The sequence below is a fragment of the Semicossyphus pulcher genome, unplaced genomic scaffold, assembly GCF_022749685.1.
Source record: "Semicossyphus pulcher isolate SPU_LCO1_2020_fin unplaced genomic scaffold, fSemPul1.0.p SCAF_25, whole genome shotgun sequence".
Lineage (NCBI taxonomy): Eukaryota > Metazoa > Chordata > Actinopteri > Labriformes > Labridae > Semicossyphus > Semicossyphus pulcher.
This window is the reverse complement of record NW_027211699.1, coordinates 3,378,420-3,395,300: the sequence shown is the minus strand read 5'-3', so window position 1 is coordinate 3,395,300 and position 16,881 is coordinate 3,378,420. Positions and strand designations below refer to the sequence as shown.

Here is a 16,881-nt window from a genome sequence, read left to right as displayed (position 1 = left end):
AAGAAAATGTATAATGTCCCGATTTTTGCCCCTTTTATTTATGTTTATGCCCGCTATTAAATACTACGGAAGCCCTTAGCGGACATGCATCCATACATTTTATGTACCCCCTTTTCCCGTGATAACGAATTATTTCTGGTCGTTTTCTCGAGATCTCGACTTATTTTTCTCGTTATCTCGGGATAACAAAGCTGGTTTCCCCGTGATAACGAGTTGTTTCTGGTTGTTTTCTCGAGATCTCGACGTGATATTACAGACCATGACATGCCATGCTGACATTGCCCACACTGATCAGGGAAGTGAAGCCTGTTTCTATGTTCGTTTTGTGCTTCTACAACTCTGTGGCTACGAGTTATGATCATCTGGCGTTGTGGTGCCGCGTCGTTATCGCGTGATAACGAGATATACAAGTCGAGATCTCGAGAAAACGACCAGAAATAACTTGTTTTCACGGGAAAACGGAGTAAATACTTTGAGTAAATATAATATATGGAGGCATGTCCGCTAAGGGCTTCCGTGAAATACATCTAAATCAAAACTAATGTAGTAATTTCCGTTATTCGTGTAATGATGTTAAATTACAAACTCAATATAGAATAAATGACAGTTAGCATAAAACGCTGTCTTACACATTTAATATCATTTCATTCATTAAAAAATACAAACAAAAGGACACACATTTACACCTTTCAAATTAAGGCAGCATTTTTGTGTGATTTCACGATCCAGTGTTGTAACAGAGATTTGATGCATGTTTATTGTACTCAAGAAATTCAAAGCATTTCATCACCAGCATGCTACTGGGGGAACGTTTGAAAAGGTAGTTAACAAAAAACATTGTATTTATTTCAAACACAACCTTAACATTTGTAGATGTAATCATTCACAGAAATGTTCATGTTGAAATGTTCATAAATTCTTGCTGGATTGTTTGAGCTCATGCACCAATCAAAACCTAATAACCTGTAGTCATTTGTCTGATTTCATTTCACAGCGTTTGTTAAAGTGCAACAAATGAACTAACCTGTCGTGCATACAAAACAGACTTGATGGTCCTGTACTGACAGATGAATGCCATGCTTTCACTGCTACAGGAATGCAGGGTGATGCAGTAATGCTAATGCAGGATGCATCAGCTCGTCTGGATTCTTTATTGAATGGAGCTTTTCACACCATGCAGTTGGTCTCATACAATGTTAAGTGAAGGAATGAGAAGTTTTTTTCCCTCTGAGTCATGCCATTTCAGTCCAGAGCAATCCTCACACCTCTGTCCTGCACAATTATTTCGTGGTAGTGTTGAACATGTAACGTTTGTAACATCAAGCTATGGAAAAACAATATCCTTTGATTATACCTGTTAAAAGTTTACCCAGATAATCAACACACAAAGTCTGCTTTCCAGGAGGACCTCTCAGTTCAAGCTCATTTCAAAGTTCAAGGATTTGCAGGGAGAGACGTTTTAGTGGGTTCAAACAAACCCAGGCCGCCCTGTGTGTCAAGCTTCTCTTTGAGGAGACCTTGCTCCAAATGTGCGTTTAATAAAGTCTGCATGTGCTGCTGTGCAACAACCTGCTGCACAGACTTCCTTCAGGATGCCGGTCACTCTCGATCAAGGTTCATCTTCTGGAAGAAGGCCTTTCCGAACTCGTATGTGCTTATCATGACAGCGCAGGCTGGAGCCACTTTGATCACCCTTGGCATGAAACCTGTAGACAATACACATGTTCATATATTAACCTAATTTATGTGCACTTGAAGTTTGCCCTGTGCAGCTGTTTTATCTAGGAAAATACAACTTTGGACTCGGTATCAAAATTAAATGACTTGGATACAGATTGGGGGCAAAAAAACATGACCCTGATATCCCTAGTTTTTACTGTTGAGCAATCAATCATTGGCTATCTACACAACAGTGAGTGTGTACCTGCAAAAAGGCCCCTGTAACCCAACTCGGCCCATATGTCCTTCATGATGTGCCATGTAGACGAGGTTCTCTTTAAGGAAACTAGGAAGGAAACGAGATATGTTAAAAAACATCCTACAAATATCACGTAACCGTTTTCAAATCAGCACGTAAGAGCACGAACCTCCCAGAGTATCCATTTCTCCCAGCTGAATCTGCCTCCGAGTCTTGACCACGTCAAAAGGCAGCGTCAGGATCGCAGCGATCTGGACGGACAAAAACAGACACATGACACAGGATCAGGATCAGGCAGCGGTTACACCTCAAAGGGTTATTTATTATGAGTGTGTGAAGGATCAACAGTCATATCAGATCGGCTGTGGTTCAATTATTGCACAAGAAACACTTGAGGTAAAAGTGGGTCACTGACTGACCTGATTCCCTGCACAAACCTGACAATGCTTTCACTGCTCAGAGCGCAATGTGTAATCTGATAATAGAGCGAAGTCATCATGACGTATTTATTCTGAACAGTGAACCAAAGCTAATGATTTCTCAAGGCCGGATGTTATTTTACTCATTCTGATTTTGAGTTCAAGTTGAGTTGACTATTTGCTAATTAGTGTAAATTAAATGTGCTGCATTTCAGGAAAAAAACATCCAATCGCACAGCTTTAAATTCTGCTGTTTGTGGGTAATAGAAGCTAAAGTGTTTGCTGTGGAGAAAAAGATTCTACATTCAGCAGCTCAAATGAAATAACTTGTAATTCTGGGTCAACTAATAAGGTTACTTGAATTGGCTACATTATCCAGGAGAGTATCTGTTAAGTAACATAAAAAGCAACTTTAAACAGGACGCATACACTTAAGGATAGAGGAGGACAGATGTCTACTTACAGCTCCAGAGACGGCTCCTGCAGTGAAGCTGATGGAGAAGTTAGCTTGAGTCACTTGGGACTGCTCACACAGCTTGGCCTTCACCAGCTCATAGTTAAACCAGTACAATGCTGCAAACACAAACAGAGAGTTAGCTTACTAACGTGTTGCTTTGCTCCACATTGTAAGTCATGATATACTAATGACAGGATGCAGGATGTGGCACAAAGATATGTTGTTCTTCTGTATACGCTTATATAAAAAAAATCATGTTATATCATGAATTAAAGAGGGGGTATTATGCTGTTTCACATTTTAAGACATTATAATGTTATAATGTTGGATGTCCAGACTAAACGTGGGTGAAGTTTCAAATCTGTAGGTGAAAGTATGTTGGAGTAATCCCCAGGCTTCTCAGCTCAGTCTGCAGGCTGCTGTGAATGCCAGCTTTCACGCCGTTTTTTCTACATGCTGCACTTTGTGACGTCACAAAGAGCAGGCTTCAGAGAGCTGGCCAATCAGAAGAAAGTGGGCTTGTTCTTAAAGGGACAGAGCTGACTGAGTCGTTTCAGGCAGAGGCTGTCTGAGGGCCTGCACAGAGCACCAGTGTGAGAAAAATGACCCCTCTGTAATTGGCGGTATTATTAGTTTGTATTCTGTGGTGCAGCTCTCACCAGAGAAAGGTACGTCTCTGAGCACGGTGGGTCCCCAGCCCCTCCACAGCGACAGCAGGCCGTCCTGGGCCACAGCAGAGCGGATGCACGCCCGCAGCTCGCTGTAGGGCAGCCGACGGGACTGCATCTTAGTCCTGACCAGCTCCAGAGGGCTGATCACCGTCACAGCACCCACTGCAACAAACACAACACATTAGATTAAAAAAAAAATACATAACATATTACAGGATATCTTCATGTGCTTTAATGGACTTACATCTAGCCAGACCCCCGGCAACCAGAGGGACGTGGCTCCCCTGGAAACCCAGACCGTATCTCAGGAAGTCCCTCAGCTGGTCGTAGCAGGTGAAGTAGATGATGGTGGCAGGAACAGCCATGACTCTGCCAACACACATGCAAGTAAACAAAGTGAGTCAGTACAGGTGGGTATTCTGTATATCGGGATTTCATTGAATAGTGATTTTCTTAAGAGTTTAAACACTCACAGTGTTGGAGGCAACCCGCTCCACAAAGACCTGAGTCCTTCATGTCGAGTGATTTTCACAAATGCGTCCTGCATCACAAACAATGTCACAAAAAAATGTTGTGAAGAGGAAAAAAACCACTGCAGCAAACGCGAAGCTACAACTGTACGTGTACTCACAAGCGTCCCGCTGAAATGTGTCGGCGTTTTGTACCAGCTGCTGCAACTGGTTCCATTCTGACACACGTAGACGTGATCCATCAGACCGTTACAATACAGGAAACACTTCCCTGTGAGAGACACGACAAGCTGCGGTCAGAGGAGTTGCAAATATGAACCAAAATGTAATATAGTTGGCAGGCGCGCTGGAAGTCAGGCATAGCTGGGGGTGCTGAGAGGAAGTCAGTCTATATGATGACGTCATTCGTATGCTCGTATTATATCTCACACAAATCGACAGCATTTTATGCCGAGTTTTTGAGCGTTTTTAACTCAGCAGTCTTGACTACGTATCAAAGCAGTCACAAAAAAACAAAGAAGAAGAAGAAGGAATTCTGCACAGAGAAGATCAGGGAGTGTTGCAAAGAGTTTACATAGATATGGCCTGTTCCTCATACATTAACATCCAACAGTACAATGCAGCGAGGACATGTCACTTACAGGAGACGAGTGATATGCAGACTGATGCAAATTCAGACCATGTTGGAGACTGTGTCGTTCTGTCACTGACGTTACACACTTCCCCGATAAAGCGAGTAACATTAAGATGACCTCCACTCCTGTATATAATCGACCACTCCTTCTCTTTAGCTCCTTATTAGACCTCTCTCAGTCTCCCTCTCTGCGGTTTAAGATATTAAATTAACTACCAAATGTCAACATTTGACAGTAACGTTTAGTAACTCGCAGCCATAACCACGTCACACATCCTGCTGTACAGTGTCCGTGTGAACTCACTGCTGCTCCGTCTGACAGGATGATCAGCGTGCCGACGTCTTCTTATTTTCAGTTATAAACGCTCTGCAACACATACATGTCTTCCCGCGCCCGTGATAGTCAGAAACTAAAAGCATTTTGTCGAAAAACGTTTCTAAATATTAGTTTGACTCAATCTGTAGTGTGTTCATCTGTTCTAAAATAAGCGGTTAAATCCTTGAGAGGAGAGGGGATTAATATAGCATGCGATGGCAATGACCACAGAGTCACTCGGACGATAACATCAGGGCCGTCCTTGTCACTGCTTACTTTGCCTGTTTGTTCAGGGCTGGTTAAAGAAAGACTCCTGACAAAGGTTCAGAGAAACTCTAAAAATAAAAAGCATTATCTCACAAGCTGCTGCTACAACAGATTTCACACTAAGGAAACAAAAACATGACATTCACTTGGGACAGGACGACAGGTGAATGAGGAAATACATTTCTAATGAAGACAAGGTTGTTATTTTAGAAGTAACATGAAGCTAGGCAACATTTTCTTTCTATTGTTGTTCCTTGATGACACCAAACTGGAAGATCACTACCAACATGAAATGGCTATTTAAAGCTGCATTAAAACTGCAACCATCAGAACAAATAAGACTATTGACCCAGAATTTAAACTAAACTCTCTTTCCACACACATGAATCTATTTGCAATCAGCGTCTCCTGTTGACATTGGCATGTGATGTCCGTTAGTCCAGCATGTGCCCACACACAGAAAGTCGTGCTCGACGGCCGTGTTTATTTAAACAGCGGCCTGGTTACGGGCATGCAGCGGCGGCAGGTCAGATACTCACACTTGGACGGGCGGATGATGCCACCCCACGGAGCTGCTTCAGAGGCTAAAGCTGGGAAACAAAGCAAAAAGGCAGGACAGACACAGAGGTGCGGTGTGGGGTTAGAGAAGCATCATGGCATCCACAAAGGGTTAAACGCAAAGCACATGTTCCATTAGCACTGTAAGTGTAGATGTAAAACCCTCTGTGTAACTAGCTCTGTGTCTTACCTTGGTGTAACGGAGTCTGCTGAGCCTGCAGCCTGATCTTCACAACGTCCAGCGGTGTGACTGTAAACAAACGCATTGAGAAACCCAACAAGTACAATGACAGACTGTCCCTATCCTCCATATTTTGTTCAAACTGCTCACAGAGGTGTAGATTCAACTGTTATGGTCGTTTTTTTGTCTCATTGTCTCACCAAACACAGATGTGAGGAGGGCTCCAGTGCCAGAAGCCAGCATCTGCTGCACTGGTGAGATTGCAGCCACGGGGCCGCTGACGGCTCGCTCCCCCATCCTGCCCACCTGTCAGAGAGAAAAAAACACAATTTAACACTGAGAGGACACAATTCTGTAAGTTAACTTCACAGAGGAGTTTTCTGACCATGTGCGAGCCTTGTGGCAGGATGTCTCCTTGTTATGTAAAACAACTGAGGAGCGAGTTTGTGGCTGGATTTGTGTCCTGTGATGTCAAAGAGCAACACCTGCTCCTGAGATGCTCCAAGTACATAGCAAGCAGACAATAAGTTAAAGAAAAAAATAAGTCAAATCTACACCAGATGTCCCTCATTGATGTGAGCTGGGTACGTCTAGGTGGAGTTGTTGTAATAGTGTCGTTGAATACTGCGATAGCTTATCTACAATGTGCAAGTCACCACACTGCCAGAAGGACCAACTCCCAACTGAGAGAGTGCCGGAAAGCAGATAAATAAACATGAATTAAAAAGATTGTTAATGTTTTAAAGAAATTTTACACATGGTCTGTGACTAGCAGCAAAGAGGATGAGAACATTTGTATTGTGAAGCATTTTTTAATAAAGAACATTTCAATCTTTCCTGTTTGCCAACCTGTGTGTCTGCCTTTTGTGTCCCCTGGCTGGCTCTATTTCTGGTCTTAATTACACTTTAGTGTGACAGTTAAAGCCACTTCAGGCCATCAGGGTTTGTCTGGCCAGTAAACTGCCTTTCCAAACAAGTGTTCCTCTAGTGCCTAAGAAGCTAAAGCTAACATGTCACGAACATGAGAACATGTTTAGGGTCCTTATGTCACCTTCACCTAAATTACGCAACGTTGCAAGATGCTTGATCATATCTCACCCCATGTACGACTACATTACACACGTTGGACAAAAAAATACAGTCCGTTTTATGGTCACTTTGTCTCCAGTATTTGTTAGTATGTCAATGTGGGCACACTCTGTCCTTTTTTTCTCCACGGTTACCAAGCCAATTTTAGGCTAATAAACAAAATAATTTTACTTCTTCAACCCACTTTAAGGAGAGGAAATGCTGCCAATAGTTTCATAGAATGCATTGAGCAAAGCCGGTCTAAAAGATGGCATCACGTTGCTGGCTAAACTGTCAGCATTTGCTATCATTTAAATCCTTGGTGGGAAGCTAGCTAGCAAGCTTTTCCAGCAACGTTACTGCGTTTTTTTTTTAAAAGACAAGACACCGTTACTCACCTCTACGGAAGCTGCCAAGGTTGCTGAAAAATAGAGGCGTCTTCGCCCATTGCAGCTAAATTAACGTTTACATTTAAGAGCTAATGCTAATGTCCAAAGTGGATGACCCGTGAACATGTTTTTTAAGTCGCAGCAGGACAGTTTTACAAGTCACAGAATGTGCACATGCGTAGTGCAAGTAGACGTCGCAGATTTGTTCAAAACCAAACGGAGCTAAGGTATTCAAAGTGTGAAATCAGGCCGGTGCGGATGTTTTGTAGATCACTGGTAATATGCCAGGATTCGCTTGGTCCCGCCCCCTGCCTGCGCCGTCGCAGTTTCGTTGGCGCCGCCTGTTGGACACGTCCCTGTAGTGCACTGCAGCTGTCGCATATAAACAAGCTTATCCGGAAGTCAATTTTAAAGTCTTCAGTGTAAAAAAAACGGTTAAACAGGTGCAACTTCATTGCAATTTATCAATGGAATTTAATGAAAAAATATGTTTTATTCGAAGACACTAGGAGGGGCGCTAGGAGGTAATCAGGCAAATAAGGAACTCTCTCTCTCTCTCTCTCTCTCTCTCTCTCTCTCTCTCCCTCGTGGGCGTGTTTTAATATAATACAGGTCCTTATGATTAGTGTTACTTAGTGGTAGGACACTTCTGAAACACTCAACAGCTCACAACAGCCCTTCAGTTTTCTACCAAGGTAAGAGTACAATTAACACTTCTTTTATCTTTGAGAATTTTGCCATAATGCTCTCTAAACAAAAGACGTCATGTGAATTAATTGGAAAGACATTCATCACATACACTCCACAATAATTCACAGACATCTACAGAATGCAACTACTCTAAGTTTTAGACTGTTTCATTGTTCTATGCTTTTTATACAGTACTGGTTAGACGCGTTTTCTTTTTGGCATCCAAACTAAACGAAACTGAAAGTGGGTTTATTTCTATAAACAAGTCATCTTTTGTTTTCACCTGCTTATTGCGAGACAATGAAAAAAAAAACAGCAACAAAACGTTAAAGGAAGCCTTACAGTCAGAAACTAAAAGAAAATCTTGAATTTTTGTTGTTGTGTACACGTATGAATAAATTGAGTTTAATTAATATGTGTAAAATTTACAATATTCGTTTGAATGTACATGTAGCCTAAAGATCACACCCATTTTAATTTTTGCTACAAGTTTTAAACAACAGTTTTTGCAGGTTTTAATGCAAAAAAAACAACCTATTTCTAGTGTTGAGTGCAGAGGGGGAATTCAACCTTTCACTTTTCATTTATGACCTATTGTGTGTACCTGTGTGTTTCTTCCCGTGCAGATGCAGAGGTGGGTTGTGATCTGTTGCACCCTCCTGGCCCTGGTCAGTGCTGATGAGTGTCCAGATGGTGGGAGATGTAAAGATGGTCAGACCTGCTGCAACGACCCAACCAATGGCTATGAATGCTGCCCGTTTGCTCAGGTAGACATTGTTGTAGAATACTACAATTTGTGTATGTGGATACACCAGGTTGAAAGAAACTAATCACAACTTGCTGTAACTAACTAGCTCCTGTTGTAATCTTACCTTTTTGGAAGTAGTAGTTTTAATCTAGCATGTTATAACCAGGGCTTTTGGGAGGACAGATGATGTACAGTCACCTTTTCATAGTTTTTATAGCCAGTTTTGACCATTTCAAATTCTAATGTCCCCTTAAATTTTTGTACCAAAGTACCAAAAATCTTTACACAGAGGTATACTCTGCACCTGCTCGTCCCAGCACTGTGATCCTAAGATTATGTAAGTTATCAAAAGAGTAGTCTTTCTTAGTATCAGAGAGTAATGTAACATTTTCTATTTTGGTGGCCTTACCTTAAGATATTGATTTTTGTTATTAAAAATTGAGTCACTTTAACACTTTAACTTTACTTTAGTTTTCAGTTGGTGAAATCATCTTTAAAAACCATCTTAAAACCGTTTTTTACATCTATTTTTTGTGTTTATTTTTTATACCTTAGAGAAAAACATGGCTAAAAATCGAAGGAAACACAGCTAAAGCAACAGAGCTCTATCAAGCTAGCAAGAAATTGCCACAGCTAGCCTCAACTAAAGCTTAATTTACTTACTCCCCCCTTAACCTTTCCTTCAAATAGAAATATATAAAAAAATGTAAACTACATATTTGTTAATTAGTGTGTTTTTCAACATATAAGTTAAGCAGCTAAACAAATAATGGACAATTAAAATAGCTAGCTAAACAGTTAAAAGGGTAAGTAGCCTAGCTTAACAGAGTAGCAGTAACAGCATTAACAGCTTTTAAATCTTGTGAAATTCACTTATTTATGTAGATTAATGTTTTCTGATGATTTGAAAGCAATTACATTAAAACAAATCTTGATAGAAAGGAAAAAAGAGCAGCTTATATTTTGTTTAATATTGGGTTTTTTTACACATTCCCTGAAGATCTATTTCAATAATTCATTGTCATATTTCTGCATTAGCAGCACAGTTACACTCTTCATTATACAAGATAAACCACGGTAAAGTCATAGTAATTCAACTTCAGTCAGGTACTGTCTTTTTTCCATTGCATAGTAAAATGTACTTCTGAGATAACCATTGTCTTGTACTCCTAAATGAAAAGACGTACGGCTGTACACTGGTTCTATTCATGTTCAGTGGTGTTTTACTGCTTTATGATCCAGATAAAACCTTAGGCCTTATTGAGCCAGTGTGATATCAGTTTAAAACTTTGTTATTCAAAGCGTTTTACTACTACTGTCCTCGTAGGCTGAGTGCTGCGAGGATCATGACCATTGCTGTCCGGCCGGAACCCTCTGTGATTCAGCAACATCCAGCTGTGTGAATGCCACTGCGTCCATCCCCTGGGTGGAAAGACCTTCTGCTAATCCGACCAAGCTCTCTAGAGTAAGAATAAAAAACATCCCGAGCTTTCAAAAATGAAACACTGAGTGTGATTTGACATGTTTAAAGTGAGCGCCTGCACTAATATGTCTTTCCCTCCCTACACCTGCAGTCATTCAGGATGATTAAGTCATCCATCGGGGAGGAAGACGACAACATCTGTCCTGATCAGTCACGATGCCCAGCTGAGTTTTCTTGTCTGAAAGCCTTAACAAAGTTTGGCTGCTGTCCTTTAGCTCAGGTAATAAACCTTGTCTAACACAGATATAACATGCAACTTGTAGCATATTTTGTAATACAAATACACTGTACAGTTCAGTTATAAGGAAACAGATTAAACAACCACACAACTTGTATTTAAAGAAGATTTTCTTCCTTTATTTCTATAATGTAATTTAATTGACAGTCGAGTCCACGGTATCCTGTTGTAAACCACTCATAGATTATTATTCAAATTTATTTTCACGAAGCCTGCTTACTTCCTGTTACAAAGAGGACCTTTGCTTGTTTGGTTTACAAACTCAGCAGTTTCACTGAACTGACGAAAGTTACTATGTTGGATTCTGCAACTGTGGGAAGTTTATTAAAGAAGCTAATACTTCAAGGAAATACTTTGTTTGGATTGTTCTGAGTCAATTCCTCACCTTTTACAGGGAGTCCCCTGCTCTGATGGGAAACACTGCTGTCCGGAGGGCCACCAGTGCAGCGCAGACTGCCGCTCCTGCATCAAAAAAGGTAAAACTCTTCTACTCGCTACGACAGTGGAGTGAATCTTGTCTGCAGGATACCTGTCAGTGGATTCGAACTGATCTTAGGGAGTAAAAATTGCATGGGGTTCCCCAAGGCTCCGCCCTCGGGCCTCATCTGTTCAACATAAAAGCACTCCCACTTGTTCAGATGATAGAAAAGAACAAACTATCTTTCGATAATTATGCAGGTGACACATATAGTAACAATATCACTCTAAACTCTCTAATATTAGAGTCTACAAAAAAGGCTACAAAGCTTGGTTTAGTCATGTGATCAGACTTTACCATCCACATTAGGACAATTTCAGCCTAGTGTCATATGAAGAAGAATATCAAGACTTAACAGACATATGTCTCAGAAGGATAAAAAGTGTTTATCTTCATTAGACGTTATGAACCGTCCTCTCAGATTATCTGGCTTTGATCAGGTCAGCTTACTGTCGACAAGTCAAAACTAAACTTGGTGAAGCAGCGTATCTAAACAAACTTCCTGAAAGCTCAAGGGTCTGCTTTCACTCTCAGTTCTTTAAATCATGGTGGAACATTTATAGTGCATCACATTTGTGACTAATACTGTACATTCTAATATTGCCATTTGTGTCTTGTCTTGTGTCAAGTCCTCTACACCATTAATACACTTTTTTTGACTTTCCCTTTATGTTGTTGCAGACTTTGCACGTACAGTAATGTGCGATGACAAACTGACAGAGTGTCCAGAAGAAATGACGTGCTGTGAAACCCCAGTGGGCACGTGGGGATGCTGTCCCATCCCAAAGGTACAAAATGAGTGCTCCTTACCTTATAAGTGACATTTCTGAAATGCTTATGTTACTCCATACCATGAGTGAGGTATGAATGAGGTAAAAGTCAAATCATCGATTTGCATGTTTTGCCTTGATGTCCACTTATCGTGACTTTATGGTTTATTAGCATGTAAGGCAAACTTAGTGTGTCTTTGTTGTCTGAACAGGCGGTGTGCTGCCCCGATAAGGTGCACTGCTGTATTCAAGGGAGCGATTGTGATGTTGAGAACTTTCAATGCATTTCATCCTCGACCAAAAAAGTGACGCCTATGTGGGCAAAATTCCCTGGTAGAATCAGAGCAGACTGGGAGAACCAGAAAGGTCAGGTTTGCTTTTGCTCTAAACTAACTTCCTCATTCTGATTTATCATTGTGTAAATCTGTTCTGCAGCCTTATCTGTGTGTGTGCGTTTCCACTTTCAGATGGTGAACACGTTACAGCAAAGACCGTTCATAATGATTCAGTCTCAGAAAAAACCCCTAAAGTCACCACAGTGAATCCAGTTCCTCCTACAGAGAAGGAAGTATCTGTCTCAACTGTCACTGGGGCAGCTGCAGGTGAGATGTTTGTCATGCATCAAAGTGTAAATAGCAACCACTCCCTTAAAAATAGAGATGTATCATATGATGCACATAATGTGAGCAAACGTTTCGATCCACCATCGAGGTTTAAAGGAGTTTCTGTTTCTGAGCAGAACATTATGATCTAGTATTCTGTGTGTCAGTTCTGGCATCCCTAATTGGCACAGCTTTATCTTGATGTTTTAAGCTCCAGCATTTTCTGCTATGACAAGAAAAACTTCCTGCAGTTCTATCAGGTCTTGAAACGCCTATCAATTTTCAAGTGAAGTATGCAGCATTCTCCTTACATGCACTCCAGGCAGATATTTTGATACGTATTAAATGTTGTTGGTATTTGTCTTTCCAGGCAATGATGTACCCTGTGATCAAACATCAGCCTGTGCAGATAACACCACATGTTGTAAAACTGCAGAGGGAGGCTGGGCTTGCTGTCCTCTACCAGAGGTACCCTTTTGGCCTTTTCCATTTTTTAGACAAATCTCCAACTCTGACGTTAAATGTGTTAGCAATGCATTAATCTAAGCTGACCGTGTCATTCCCAGGCTGTTTGTTGTGAAGATTTAATTCACTGCTGCCCGAAAGGTAAGACATGTAACCTGGCTGCACAGACCTGCGATGACGCAACATGCTCTGTGCCGTTGTTGAAGAAGATACCTTCAATCCTAAGGGAGTTACCTCTGGTGGGGGATGTTGCATGTGACTCCACCCACAGTTGTCCTGATGGCTCCACCTGCTGCAAGAAAACATCAGGAGACTGGGCCTGCTGTCCTCTGCCTGAGGTAGACACTCAGAAGAAGACTGATACCACTGTGATGTCCATATGGAGCATTTGAAGCTACCACCAAAAGCCAATAAGCTAAAGTTAGCATAAAAAGCTATCTTAGCTTGGTACAAGGACTGGGCACAGGGTTTTCTTTCTGTTGACTGGTGGATTGAACTGGTTGACTGGTCGAAAGATGAATTTGGTTACCTTTGGTCATAGCTAGGCCATCTGTTTCCAGTCTTTGTGCTAAGCTAAGCTAAGCTAATGCTGCTAGCTGTAGCAAGTAAGTTTAGCAAGTTTAAAGTACAGACAAGAGATTCGATTTTTGGATTGAAGATTAAACAACTTTTATATTCAACATAACATTTACACTCAGTGTCTTTACTCTGACTGACACTTCTCTGTCCTCATACATCCAACTGTCACTGAACAATGTTTTGTTCCAAAGGCGGTCTGCTGTGATGACCATGAACACTGCTGCCCCTCTGGCACCACCTGCGACCTTACCACCTACACCTGTCAGCACGGCTCAAGCTCAACACCCATGCAGCAGAAGATCCCTGCTTTGACTACAATGGGGTCCACTACAATGCAGGCCGCAACCCTAACTACAGGTTTTGGAACACAAGAGCAAACAACAGACAAGAAGAAGCCTGAGGAGGACAAGGTAACGACAGATGAAGGGAAGAATAAGGGGGTTCCGTGTGACTCCCACACCACCTGCCCTCCATCCACCACCTGCTGCTTCATGAAGTCGTCTCAAAGATGGGGCTGCTGCCCCCTGCCAGAGGTGAGAACTGCTTCCTCAATCATCATTGACCTCCTTTTCTTAGAGCAGTTAGTAGCTAAAGAGCCAGATATTTCCCTTCAAGAGCTGCTGGAAACTGAAACAGAGCTCAAATAAGAAAGATTATTGGACTTGGGTTCATCGGGGGACCAGAGGAATGACTCCTCTATCTGCTGGTAATGAATGTTCTGCATGCTTGAATATGCATGTTGATATACTTCCTCGTCTGCAGTGGCCTCTCTTCTCTCTTCTCTGTGAACTTGTGACTATATTTTTTAGTAACCCCCATAAAGTCCCTACTTGAGGGGTTTTACTTTCCAAAATTAAACAATTAAAAATCTGCAGCTGCGAACAAGCGTGTTTGTTTTTGTTGAAGGAAGCAGACTAATTTGCCTAAACAGAAAAGAGTCAAAAGGACTCTTTTAGTTCCTTGAAAAGAAGTTACTTGGACTAAACGTTCAGGATACTTTGGGTGGGAAAGTGACACAGGTCATGTGCTTACATCTGAAAGAAGAACTGGAAAATAGAATTGATGATGTGAAAGTAGCACTTCTACTCTCACTTCTCCCCAGGCCGTGTGCTGCTCTGATGGAAACCATTGCTGTCCCAAAAACTACAAGTGCAACGAGCGCCAGACCACGTGCGTCCAAGGAGATGTCGTGATTCCGTGGTACACTAAGATTCCTGCCGTTGTGAGCTCCCCGTCTGATCCCAGTGCTGTGCAGTGTGACGGTGGGAGTCAATGTCCCGATCACACCACCTGCTGCAAGCTGGCCACGGGCGAATGGGGCTGCTGCCCACTTGAAAATGTGAGTAGTGTGTGAGATTACTGTTAGGACTGAACTACTTTGACATTAATATAAGACACTCTATCAGTGTACTTCAGCTTTGCGAGGGTTAGCTTATGTAAAATAAGGGCTGTCGTGTTCCCTAACCTTGTGCACGCTGTGTCTGCAGGCCGTGTGCTGCCAAGATAAGATGCACTGCTGCCCCCAGGGTTACACCTGTAACATGGCCTCCAACTCCTGTCAGAAGCTCCTCATGCTGCAGCTGGAGACTGTGCCGCTAACACCGGTGTTTCTGCCGGAGCCTCAACACCAGCTGCCTCCCGTAGAGCACAGAGACGTCCCGTGTGACGACACGACAAGCTGCCCAGATGGACAGACCTGCTGCAGGATGTCTGCTACTACATGGGGCTGCTGTCCAATACCTAATGTATGATGTTCAGTAATAGCTGCAACCTTTAAAAGAATAGTTATACTAATGCTAGCGTTAGCTTAGAAGATTGATACCACTCTACACTAAATATAAAGCTCATGTGGGTAGCCGGTTAGCATCTATTTCTACATGACACTAACCAGCTACACAGTCCAATTTAGCACCACTTTAAATAAAAATGCTCCTATTATTTTTACTTAGAATACAACAGCCATAATTCTTCTACACTTTAATGTTATTTGAAAGGCCATTATAAACTTGTAATAGAATATTTTTATACAACACGTAACCATAAGTCTCCTCATTGCTCAACTTCCTGTCTCCTCCTCACAGGCGGTGTGCTGCAGCGACATGTTGCACTGCTGTCCCTCCGGCTGGACCTGCGACTCAGCTGGAGAGTGCACCCAGAACACCGCCCTAAACTGGAGTGACTGGCACATGTTTATGGCCAACAAAAAGAGATCTAAAATGTTGTGAAAACATCACTTCACTGTGTTCTTTTTCTGCATGCAAAGCACTAATAGAAAAAAAAATGAAAAGGGATTTTATGATTATTGTTAACGCTTTGTTCTAAGGGGACAGTTGAAGGTGAGGGGAACACTGTGGAATTAAATTGCATTTGGGGTATAAAAAGTTCTGACATGTTGTTACCATGATGTTCGCAGGTCTAATAGATCCTTGTTACTCTACTTGAAACTTTCCTCCATCCATAAAAAGACAACTACAACACTCCACAGGCAATATGATACTGTTCTCTGTCACCTGTTGCTCTTTGTTCTGCTTCAGCTTCCTTCATACTCCACTCATAATCACAATCAAGGGCATCATTTTACATCTTTTAACATTATGAATATGACAACCTCAAAGTGTTTATGGCATCATATGTAATCATTGATAATCATTGTTTAATCTTTTCTTGAATGATGTTAACAAATGAAGAGTTCACACTGTAAGGCAAACACGGGGAAGTAGACGATGGTTGAAGCTCCTTCACTCGGGGAGTCAGAGAGATTTCTGCATATTACAAAATAAAGATTTAATGTTACAACATAACAACGTGTTTCTTGATTCCTCTAGGAACTCTGTATGTGTGTTTGAATAAGAACCGGAGTGACAGGCACAGGTCTTTTTCAGGTGAAATGTGGTTTAGAAACAACAAATTCGTAGAATTTAAAATAATCTTGTGTCAAATTTGGCATCATTTTTGAGATATCACATTTTTAACACCTGTTTCATTGAGCAAGTGCACTAGACTTTATGAAAATGATGCCTGCCGATTTACCTACTCCTGACTTCCGGTATGGAATTCCACTTTTTAGGCTGACGTTGTACTGTTGGAGGCTTCAAGACGTCAGGATATTTTTTGTAGCTTTGAATTGTTGTGTGGCTTAATCAGGCCTTCCCCTCTATGAGGAATGTAAAGAGCTGTACAAGTATAAATTGAAACTTCCGGTTATACAATTAGAAATAAAAGCCTAAAATAGGGACACTTCATAACTTGTAGTTCAATTTATAAAGTAAAAAAGACAGGGGTAGATTCACACAAAGATGTGTGAAAACAGAGCAAGTATTATCAAATCAAAATAATAAAAATGATTAAATATTTATATTGAGTTCACATTAAAAAAATCATACATTTCCATACTTTAACCTATTTAAATTCATTGTATATAAAATGTATGCAAACTATTCCAGCAGTGCTACTCTTACTGCCATGATGCCATGAATATAG

At 41.4% G+C, this 16,881-nt stretch overlaps 2 protein-coding genes across 2 annotated transcripts; one reads left to right on the top strand and one right to left on the bottom strand.

The window, feature by feature from the left end:
• Positions 1–618: 618 nt before the first annotated feature.
• slc25a39 (solute carrier family 25 member 39) lies at positions 619–7,591 on the bottom strand. The gene is made up of 12 exons (XM_069675972.1): positions 7,358–7,591; positions 6,092–6,197; positions 5,901–5,960; positions 5,692–5,742; positions 4,097–4,206; positions 3,939–4,006; positions 3,710–3,834; positions 3,454–3,627; positions 2,801–2,910; positions 2,088–2,169; positions 1,925–2,005; positions 619–1,706 (listed from the first exon to the last, which is right to left on the bottom strand). The coding sequence occupies exons 2-12, from the start codon at positions 6,186–6,188 to the stop codon at positions 1,600–1,602; spliced, it is 1,065 nt and encodes a 354-aa protein (XP_069532073.1). The 5' UTR covers positions 6,189–6,197; positions 7,358–7,591; the 3' UTR covers positions 619–1,599.
• Positions 7,592–7,946: 355 nt separating this feature from the next.
• Positions 7,947–16,199, top strand: grna (granulin a). Its single transcript, XM_069676214.1, has 14 exons — positions 7,947–8,043; positions 8,665–8,805; positions 10,114–10,251; positions 10,361–10,489; positions 10,902–10,983; positions 11,667–11,773; positions 11,968–12,121; positions 12,223–12,357; positions 12,728–12,825; positions 12,924–13,160; positions 13,593–13,934; positions 14,504–14,740; positions 14,889–15,146; positions 15,483–16,199. Exons 2-14 carry the CDS (start codon positions 8,665–8,667, stop codon positions 15,624–15,626), a joined length of 2,202 nt encoding a protein of 733 aa, XP_069532315.1. The 5' UTR covers positions 7,947–8,043; the 3' UTR covers positions 15,627–16,199.
• Positions 16,200–16,881: the final 682 nt, after the last annotated feature.

What these genes read in the sequence shown, in the direction of transcription:
- slc25a39 (XM_069675972.1), bottom strand. Translation starts at nt 6,188, where the DNA reads ATGGGGGAGCGAGCCGTCAGCGGCCCCGTGGCTGCAATCTCACCAGTG. An exon ending in CACATTTCAGCGGGACGCTT is followed by an intron (nt 4,007 to 4,096) that starts GTGAGTACACGT and finishes TTTGTGATGCAG; the next exon opens with GACGCATTTGTGAAAATCAC. An exon ending in TGCCGGGGGTCTGGCTAGAT is followed by an intron (nt 3,628 to 3,709) that starts GTAAGTCCATTA and finishes TGTTTGTTGCAG; the next exon opens with TGGGTGCTGTGACGGTGATC.
- grna (XM_069676214.1), top strand. Translation starts at nt 8,665, where the DNA reads ATGCAGAGGTGGGTTGTGATCTGTTGCACCCTCCTGGCCCTGGTCAGT. An exon ending in ATCCGACCAAGCTCTCTAGA is followed by an intron (nt 10,252 to 10,360) that starts GTAAGAATAAAA and finishes CTACACCTGCAG; the next exon opens with TCATTCAGGATGATTAAGTC. An exon ending in CCTGCTGTCCTCTGCCTGAG is followed by an intron (nt 13,161 to 13,592) that starts GTAGACACTCAG and finishes TTTGTTCCAAAG; the next exon opens with GCGGTCTGCTGTGATGACCA.